Source organism: Chelon labrosus, assembly GCF_963514085.1.
Source record: "Chelon labrosus genome assembly, chromosome: 9".
NCBI lineage: Eukaryota > Metazoa > Chordata > Actinopteri > Mugiliformes > Mugilidae > Chelon > Chelon labrosus.
Genome location: NC_140359.1, coordinates 26675766 through 26686247, shown reverse-complemented (window position 1 = coordinate 26686247; position 10482 = coordinate 26675766). Strand labels below are relative to the sequence as shown.

At 40.9% G+C, this 10482-nt stretch overlaps 1 protein-coding gene across 1 annotated transcript; it reads right to left on the bottom strand.

Moving 5' to 3' along the window:
• Nucleotides 1–1008: 1008 nt before the first annotated feature.
• On the bottom strand, nucleotides 1009–9858 carry nipsnap1 (nipsnap homolog 1 (C. elegans)). Its single transcript, XM_084550949.1, has 10 exons — nucleotides 9778–9858; nucleotides 8155–8282; nucleotides 7397–7442; nucleotides 6871–6965; nucleotides 6553–6623; nucleotides 6235–6375; nucleotides 4807–4838; nucleotides 4596–4690; nucleotides 2777–2860; nucleotides 1009–1713 (listed from the first exon to the last, which is right to left on the bottom strand). The coding sequence occupies exons 1-10, from the start codon at nucleotides 9840–9842 to the stop codon at nucleotides 1649–1651; spliced, it is 822 nt and encodes a 273-aa protein (XP_084407075.1). The 5' UTR covers nucleotides 9843–9858; the 3' UTR covers nucleotides 1009–1648.
• Nucleotides 9859–10482: the final 624 nt, after the last annotated feature.

The following is a 10482-nucleotide window of genomic DNA, read 5'->3' as shown; positions in this document are numbered from 1 at the left end:
CACCCCATAGCAATGACGCTCCTTGATGGCAGCACTCTTAGGAACAACTCATTTGGCCTCCAAATTCACTAGATCCCAAACTGATCAAGTATCTGTGGGATGATCCACAGAGGCCCCTCCCCTCAAAGACCCTCACACTAACAGCATTCTGATGCCAGACACCACAGGACACCCTCAGAAGGCCCATGTCCATTCTCTGATGAGTCACCACAAGGGAGACCTACACAATATTAGGAAGGTGGTCATAATGTTGTGCCTGATAGGTGTACATGGACAGTATTTACTCAGCCTGACTGAAGTCATTCTGATTAGATATGAAACAAACTGTGACACGGTCAGCTAATAAAATGATCTGATGTGAAATACGTGTTTGAGAGACACATATTTCTGTGTTTTACTTTTTTTTTTTCTTTGCAAACACTTGTTTGAACAACTTATTGCTTTGTCGCAGCCACATTCTGGTTCCTCCCAAAACCTGGTCACGTAACATCTTGTTTACTCTACCTGTGGACACCAAACTGTAATTAAGGTTTACACCATCCCTCCTGATCCAACCTCGAAATTTCTTCAGAACAATTTATTCTGTTTAACTTGGTTAAATGAGACATTTTTGCTCAGGTTAGTATTCCATTTCTGGAAGAGTAGTTTCCACGTATAGAAAACCAGTGGCAATGTTAATTAAGCAATGTGGCAAACCTGTGGGAAATTCCCTTTCCTGTTGCAACACAGCACTGCCGTCAGGTGCGTAATGAAAATATTGTTTGCGATGCTGGTACTTGGACTGGAGACATTAAGGCCAGCTTTGTTCTAATATCTTGTCATATGTTTTTAGTACTCAACTTATAGGTGACAATGTAGGACAAATAAAGAGTGCCTACATATTTTTTTTATTATACCATGCATGACAGACACAATAAATAAAATTCATCGTTGTTGATTAAGATGGCATGTTTTTCATTTATATGATTTAAAAGATATACCCCTGCACAATCACTAAACCATCAAATGGACAATGGTCATAATTGTCTGCAACTCACTGCAGCTTCTTACACATTGCAATAACCAAACACTCCCGTTAGTCAACTTTTATTTTGAAAATACTGACCACTTCACACCAGAAGTTACACATTTTCTCCCGGTAGGCACTTTACATCTTACTGTAAATTTTAAATCATTGAATGCTAAGGCATGTTTGTGGAGTACAAAGAATGAGGTAGGCTTTTATTTTTAATCACTGTCACTGTCGGGAATCTTTGGTGAGATCTCATCCGTGATCGATGATTCATATACAGTCATAAAAGTGCAATCATAAAAATCAGGGTGGAGTCTAATTCTTTCACTCTGGGATGAAAACAAGCCATTACAGTAATTCCTGATAAAAAATAAAAAGCAGGTAATGCACCACACCTCACTCTTTTCAATCATGATGGTAATCTACAGCACGCTGGGTCACTTTGTCATTCTTTTGTCCCCGCATGCTTGACCTAAACCTCCATGGATAAATGCTTCTGAACACTGCATTCGTGACTGTTACTGATACTTTAAAGTAACGCAGATCACCCAGCAGACTAAAGACAGCTGCAATCAGTTAGACCGAACAGATCAGCGGGTTGAGGACAATAAGTCGTTTGCAGTTTCAGTCACGTTGTCACTGTAATGGTGAAGTCTTGGTGGGAATCATTATTCTAGACTCCATACTTCTGATCAAAGGAACTGAGAACAGACAGAGAGAAACATGTTACATACTCATCTTTTTTGAGTAAAATCACACCAATCAGGCATAACATTATGACCACCTTCCTAATATTGTGCAGGTCTCCCTTGTGGTGACTCATCAGAGAATGGACATGGGCCTTCTGAGGGTGTCCTGTGGTGTCTGGCAACACAATGTTGTTAGTGGGGGGGGCTTTGAGGGGAGGGGCCTCTGTGGATCATCCCACAGATACTTGATCAGTTTGGGATCTAGTGAATTCAGAGGCCAGGTCAACACCTTGTGCTGTTCTTCATGTGTTTGTTTTTTTTAGTTGTTCCTAAAGTGTTTTTGTGTGTGCCTGTGTCAGTCACACACATGCCTTAGGGGTGGGGGGGGGGGGGGGTGCCTGGTCTGGTCTAGGTGGGTGCTACATGTCTAAGTAACATCCACACCAATGAATGCCAGGTCCAAAAGGTTCCCAGCAGAACACTGAATTGTCACAAGATGGTCAATGTTATTCACTTCTCCCGTCAGTGGTCATAATGTTATGCCTGATCAGTGCACATCTCCAAATGTAAAGCAGGATGTCTGTTTTATTTCATGACAGAAGTCCATACATACAGTATAAAATAAAGTTAAATCCATTTAAGCTTCCAGTCCTCCAACGTTACTTCGCTTTTAGAAAGGCAGCACTGCAACACTTTTTACTTTTCAGTCAAGAACCTTCTCTCTAATATTTCTTTACCTGCTGCCACAAAACGTCTCAAAATGGTTCCACCTGCGGGTTCTGTTCCCTACAAAATGTAAATGGGGCCTGAACTGTTCCGTCCCTGGGGTCTCATGTTGGTTAATATGCTTCACAAATAAAAACAGGGAAATAAATCTTCTATGTAAATACACCTGTCATTGCCTTTTGACAAGTGGGAATTAGAGTAGAAGAGATTTCAGAACCACCACAGAGACCGTTTTACTATAATTACTGTTAAAAATGTCAGGCCAACGTGAATGCTGTAATTTATACTGTAAACACTTTGGTAGAAGTAGACACAAACAAGAAATTATTATATTATATAATATAGTTACCTGTATAATACACATTCACATCCCATCCCTCCTTCATCCAGGCTGAGTTTCTTGTCTCCTCCCGGGACGTGAGATTTTCATAAGCTATAAAAACAACAACAACAACAACAACCAGTCATGTACAGCGTAAGACATTGTAGGTGGATGAATTTACATACACAGTGCGGGTGAAAAGTTTTTTTTCCACCCTTCAGAATTTTCTACATTTCTGCATAAAAATGTCTCAAAACACACTGGTGGAAGTCCTGAAGGTAGACAAAGAGAACCCAAACAAATGAAATATTATACTTTTATATTCATTTAACAAAGAAAATTAATAATCCGTTCATATCTGTGAGTTGCAAAAGTAAGTGAACCCTTGTTTTCAGTATCTGCTGTGACCTCCGGCAATAACAGCAACTAAACGTTTCCGGTAGCTGATCAGTGGTCTACAGCAGCTTGGAGGAATTTTAGCCCATTCCTCAGAACAGAACCACTTCAGTTCTGAGATGTTGGTGGGTTTCCTCACATCAACTGCTTGCTTCAGGTCCTTCCACAACATTTCTATTGGATTAAGGTCAGGACTTTGACTTCGACGTTCCTAAACATTCATCTTGTTCTTCTTTAACCGTTCTTTTGTGTTCTTGGTTCTCATTGTCTTGCTGCATGACCCAGTTTCTCTTCACATTCAGCTCGTGGACAGATGTCCTGACATTTTCTTTTAGAGCTCGCTGATATAATTCAGAATTCACTGGTCCATCAGTGATGACAAGCCGTCCTGGAATCAGATGCTGCAAAACAGTCCCAAACAAGGACATCACCACTCCCATGTTTCTTGGAGGGATGAGGTTCTGATGCTGGAATGCAGTGTTGTTTAATCTTCAAACATGACGCCTCTCATTTAAACCAAACTATTCTACTTTGGTCTCATCCATCCAATAAACATTGTCCCAATAGTCTTCTGGCTTGTCCACGTGATGTTTATCAAACTGCAGAGTTCTTTTTGGAGAGCAGTGTCTTTGTCCTTGCCACTCTGCCGTCTCACCATGGTTGTTCAGTGTTGAGACTGTGAGTCTGGTAACACCCCATGTCATAATGGGCCTTGTTTCAACCGATATAGAGAAGAACATTCTTCTGAAAGTAACTGGAGCCCTGGAAGGGTTTTAGACCACATTGCCGCCACAAAAAAACTGTTGATGGAGAGGTTGGTCTGGCTTCCAGGCTGATCAATATGAGAAGTTACAAAATAACGAGGGTCAAAAAAGCTCATATCTATCAAACAGATAACAAAAACAGTTGATTTTACCAAATGAACAGTTGGTTTCATTCTTAAAAAAAGCAGGCGCACACAAGAAAACTAGAAAATGGCAAAGTATGTGTTAGACTGAGGAGCATGTGACTGGACTCTCAGGGATCTTTGTTAACAATCAAGAGAAACCAGCACAATGGTGGGACAAACGTCTATGAAATGAGGAAACAAAAGTCAGCCGCCATCTAAATGATGGAAGAAGCAAATTGTGCAGAAAAAAAAAAGGAGCAGCTCATGACTCAAAGAGCTGCCTAGCCGGTTAAACATGGTCGTAATTCAGTCATAGCTTTGGAACTGTCACACTGACATGTGTTGATGATTTCACAACAAAGCGAACACAGTGCAATACATTATCAGATTAAGTCAGCCGCACAAAAATCACTCATCACATTTCCCCGTTCAGGCCCAGGTTTAAAGGGTTGAATATCCGCATCTGGCAAATACACTCCAGATGAAGTTTACTCTTGCCGTCTTCCCAAATTTCCCAAACCGCATCTTGTACCGAGGCACAGTACATATTCATTTACTCACCCCACAAGTGATGAACGACATACAGGTCACCAATCTGTGAGAAGAAGCCGCCTACTGCCTCGTTGTTTTCCTGCCTGTATTTGATTGCCCTTGCCCTGTTGCAAAGAGATGTTGTATTAATCAGGAATACAATCATCACTGGTACACAAAATGTTTTTAAAGTTCAGCAAACTGATGTGATCTATATTTGAGCAGATGAAGCTTGTCATACCAGTGGTTGCCCCATTCAATCATGGTTCCTGGCTGAAACACAGGTGGAACATTAACATTGGTTAAAATACAACACAACACAGCTACATCATAACTTCATACGGGCAGTTATCTTAAACCTAAACAGTTAAAGCACCATCAGGCATATCATTACGAGCACCTTCTTAATATTGTGTAGCTCTCCATTGTGCCTCCAAAACAGTTGTGACTTGTCGGGGGCCTTGGGGTTGAGGGCCCAGGCCTCAGTGGATCATCCCACAGATACTTGATCAGTTTGGGATCTAGTGAATTTGGAGGCCAGGTCAACACCTTGTGCTGTTCTTCATGTTTTTTTTGAGTTGTTTCTAAAGCGTTTTTGTGTGTGTGTCTGTGTCAGGCTGCATCCTGCTGGGGATGGCTGCTGCCATCAAGGAGTGTCATTGCTATGGGGTGGGGGTGCCTGGTCTGGTCTAGGTGGGTGCTACATGTCTAAGTAACATCCACACCAATGAATGCCAGGTCCAGAAGTTTCCCAGCAGAACACTGAACTGTCACAAGATGGTTCAACGTTATTCACTTCTCCTGTCAGTGGTTTTAATGTTGTGGCTGATCGGTGCACATTAAACACCCCAGGGAACTCTATTTGGGACACGAGCTCACTTGCGAGAAGAACTGGAGATATGACTGGCTATATTTTACTTCATTTGGGAACAAATAACACCTCAATTCGGTGAGTCAGATATAAATAAGGAAGTGCAAATTACACACGGGAGTCTTAGTGGGGCAACATAGTAGAGTAGGCCAAAAATAGCAGAGTTATGCCAAACACAACAGCCAACGTCTTGGGTCTAATGTGCACTGAAATGTCTGGTTAACTATAAATGTAGCACAGTGAATCCTGTCAGTCTCTGATCTCAGAGATACAATACACCCTGCTGCTCATGAAAGGTGAGAGTTGTGTAACCACTGACAGGAGAAGTAAATAACAGTGACCATCATGTGACAATTCAGTGTTCTGCTGGGAAACTTCTGGACCTGGCATTCATTGGTGTGGATGTTACTTAGACATGTAGCACCCACCTAGACCAGACCAGGCACCCCCACCCCATAGCACTGACACTCCTTGATGGCAGCAGCCATCCCCAGCAGGATGCAGCCTGACACAGACACACACACAAAAACACTTTAGGAACAACTAAAAAAAAAAACATGAAGAACAGCACAAGGTGTTGACCTGGCCTCCAATTTCACTAGATCTCAAACTGATCCACAGAGGCCCCTCCCCTCAAAGGACCCCCACTAACAACATCATGTTGCCAGACACCACAGGACACCCTCAGAAGGCCCATTCTCTGGTGAGTCACAACAAGGGAGACCTACCCAATATTTTTACACTGTCTGACGTGCAAACACATGTAAATCATGCCGTATTTTCATACGTGTAATCTACCTTGAGGTGATAGGTGCGCAGTTCGTAGATGTTTGGTCCTTGCCTCGGTTGCGGTTCATTCCAGAAACTGAACTCCAGAAGAAGCTGGTTCCGCCTTGAGATCAACATCTTTGCCCTCTCTTTTCGAAACTCCAAATACTCCTAAGAAAGGGATCACACTCGCTCAGACAAGCAGATGGGCTGTTCGTACGTAATGAAAGCACATTTCGGCTGCAGGGGGTCGCATTTATTTCTCTCCACTTAAAAAGAAAATGAACCAAGCGTAAGGGTTTTTAACTCTAACAAAAGACAGGACTAGAAATCTACCCATAGCATTACCTGGTTGGTTTTCAACCTGTGCAGGCAGTCGGTCAGAGCTGGGTAGCCTCCTCTGTATCGCCACAGATGCACTGCAGAACAAACAACAGCAGGTGTCACTGCAGCACTGCATCAGGAGGGATGTCACCCACGTAACCACGAGATCCAGACTCATCAAGAATCATCTTTGTTGTTGTTGTCAATGAATGTTCTTTACGTATATGTTATACACTTATCATGTGTAGAAGGAAAAAGTGTCAGTGGTGAGGCATGCAGTAAGTTCTGATGTGCTAAAAATAAACTGCCTTGTGTCATGTTTTCTTTCACCGTGCTGCTTACCGGCTTGATCCTGATCTCCATACCAGGTATTCCAGCTCCCCACCACCTCACACGGATAGTCCTGGTCCCGATGGAGCCGGTTTTGCACTTCAGCTCTTACGCGGGCGGAAAGATAAATAGAAATCAGGGAAAAGATTCTGTGAAGTTGTGTACTTCATATATTATATTGAATTGATATTACTTCATATTACTTCACCGCAATAGTCAACCAGAGGGCACTCAAGGAGCATAAAAATCTAAATAAAAGTCCATTATAAAAATCCATTCAATTTGGTCTCATACTAACAACAGGTTATTGCCTTTACCTGAGCTGTATGCTCAATTAATCTCCTGATAGAATACCATTATGGTGGAAACACAAACCTCGTATCATTAAGGAAATCTAATTACCTGGTCCTCGGCTCAAAGTCTATCTATCTGTATCTGTCCAGCAGTATATGGAAAGACACTAATCAGGTTTTTAAAAGTGAAGGATTAAACAAAGGACCGGACAAAGGGAAAGTTTTCAAGCAGCGAACACACTCACTCTAGACTGTTGTACGCTTCCAGGCACTCTGGTTTGACGTTGTGAACTTTAAGAAAAAAAAGAAGAAGTGAGAAGCAGACTTTTCAGAAACGGTTGGGGGTTTTAAAAAAAATAAAATAAAGAATAAAAAATACAAGCAACGATCAAATTCTTCAACAAAGTAATTTCACACCTCGATTCAGCAAAGGCTTTATATACAAAACTGATTTAGTCCGCAATAGGTTATAGGCTGCGGCTGATAGAGTGTTCAAATTGAAATCCCTACATGCTGTGATGTACGCCGCGCAAAAAGATCAAAGCCCGGGGAGAGACATAGGTTTCTCTTCAAGGGACAGACACAGTTGTCCCGACGGACTCAAAAGAAAAAACAGATAAATTGTTGTAAAAGGTTACAAACCTTTGCAGGTTTGATGTATGTAGGCCGTATGTATGACTGTGGAACAGTTAACCTGTATGTTGTGCATGCATAATGACAAATAACTCAGTTGAGTCCTATGTGTGTGTGTGTGTGTGTTTTCTCTGAGGTCACTAAGGCCAGCGTGGACCGAATTTAATTTATAGTGATTTATTTAGCCGTTTTCCGCTGAGACAAATGGATGCCGGGCTGTTGAGACGCAAAACAGAATCCTTTTCATTACAATACAACGTAAGTGGATCACATTTACTTATCTCTAGCCTTGCAACTGCACTCAAAATAACCCTTTGCTTGTACAGCGAAATAAATAAAGAATTAAAAAATAAAAGGCTGCAGGCCTCACACTGAATCTTATACAGGTTGCTGGTCTCTTTCTTTGACAGCAGGTTGGAGTGAGCATCTTTCCTGGCGTCGACTTTGTGCACAAACAGGGACCGGAACCAGCCTTTGTCGCCGCTCTCTGAAAACCTCCTACACAGCAACAAGATGAAAGAAAGTTCCTGAAAGGCTCAAAGCAGAAACATAAACCACGGAAGTTGTCTGTGTTCTTAAAAAAAAAAAAAAAAAAAGGCAAAGTTAAAAAGGAACTTGGAGATGTGCATGACACACGGGCTAAAAGACAGTCAAGGCTAATATCCTTTGATATGAAAAATATGCACAGTGTATAAGTGAGTGGGTTGAACGCTGCAGCTTGTTTCCTCACTGCAAAAAAAAAAAAGAAAAAAGGAAAAACTTCTTCTCACCCACTCTCGAGTGAATAAAAGGGGAAGATCACTCGCGGTTTTAAATCTAAGAGGCTCCAGTTGGTATTTGAACATCAGTATGTGCGTCTCAAAGTCAAACAGCGGAGGAGAACGGCTTGACTGTCATTTTAAGGAATCAGTCACGGATGAAATAAACTAGCAATGAATATAATAGGGGCTTTCAAGCAGACAGGGGGAATCCCAGCTGTCATAAAAAAAAAAAAATATATAGAAATCAATCAAAAAAATGGTGTTTTATATAATTTACATATAGCCTTTTGAGAATATGAATAAACTATCACTAACAATAGACTTAAACACAAACTCTGGTCAACACTCTGACATCAAACTCAAGGACTTCCGTAGCTAAACTTATATATTTAATTCTTTTTCTTTAAAAAGCTTATTCATTCAATGTCACTTTAAGCTCCACGTCTGGATTGTATTTAATGCAGCTGATGTATCCCCGCTCACGGATTAGGCAGCTATGGTGTGCATGTGTTGCTTAAATTTATTAACAAAGCCAAGTGTTAATTTGCTTTCTGAGGCTTTATATATAAAAAAATAAAATAAAAATATGAAGAAAAATAACTTTCAAGGTCAGTGAAACATCTCTTTTTATAATAACCTCATGGGCCAGTGGCTTCAATTGTTCGCTATAATTAAAAATAAATTTCCCACGGCACCCGCTTCAAAATAAAGTACACAAATAGCCAAAAATAAATGAATTAATTAATAAATAAAGTGGGTTTTTATAACATTACAGCTAGTCACTGATTAAAAAAATACATTCTGAACTGGAGGCTGATAGTGGCGCCGCCGTTATAGTACCTTAACAGGGCAAAGGTCAAAGGTCCTGCCAATGATTAAGGCAGGCAGCAGGAAAAGTGCCTGGTGTTTTTCTTCATAATGTGTGTGTGTGAGTGTGTGCCCCCCCCCCTCCCCCCCAAAAAAATGTATATGTGAACATATTGTAGCTAAAACACAAGCATTTAGTCAGTAAAACAAAAAAATATGATTTACAAAAAATAAAACACTGCTGCAATAAAAAAAGAAAAGAAAAATTAAAAACAGTAAAATTGTGGTTAACAGATGAGTCAGCTGCCTTATGTTTTAGTTTAAGGGTTAAATAAAAACATATGGAGAGATAAAACTGTCAACTAGTAATAAACGTGCAATTCAAAAACAGTTTAATTAATTAAATAAATAAAAGCTTCTTTTACCTGGTGGCTTGTTGCAGACGGACAGAGGACCTGTACAGTCCTTTAGTCCAACCAGCCGCCGCCATGTTTCTGTGCAAAGTTAAAACTTTCGTTGACACGTAAACTGGCTCTGCTGGTTAATGTTTACCTCCCAGTCTGTGGCGTGAGCTTTGACGGCTGGCCATGTGTTAATCAGGCTAGGAGCTGGATTTAAAAAACACGGCTGGAGAGTGACGCAGGGCGCAGTGATCAATGCGCGTAGTCGATCAGACCCGATGAGTCGATTGCGACTGTCATCAATCTTGGCGCATTTTAAAACACATTAGCTGATAGTTGAATGCCTTTTACTGGAACTAACATGTCATGAGTCAGTACGTAATTATCACTGTTTTTAATGATGGCTGTTTTGTGATAATACCTTGAATAGTGTGTCAGAGAGGAGGATCCATCCTGGACAACATCCACTTCACAATAGTGATGGGCAGCTGGGCTCGTTTCTGAGAGCCGACTCTTTTGCCACGGCTCCCAAAGAAGGGTCGACTCTTTCGGCTCAGGAATGGCTCTTTATTTAGTATTGTTTATATTTTAGCCCAACACAACAAATACATACGGTTTGTGTGTTGATAGGCCCTTTTGCATTCAGTGTTTTTATGAGAATCCAAATAATAGTATCCTCATTTTGTGCATTCTTACTTTTGTTTAATATTTTAATAAAACTTTAATCAT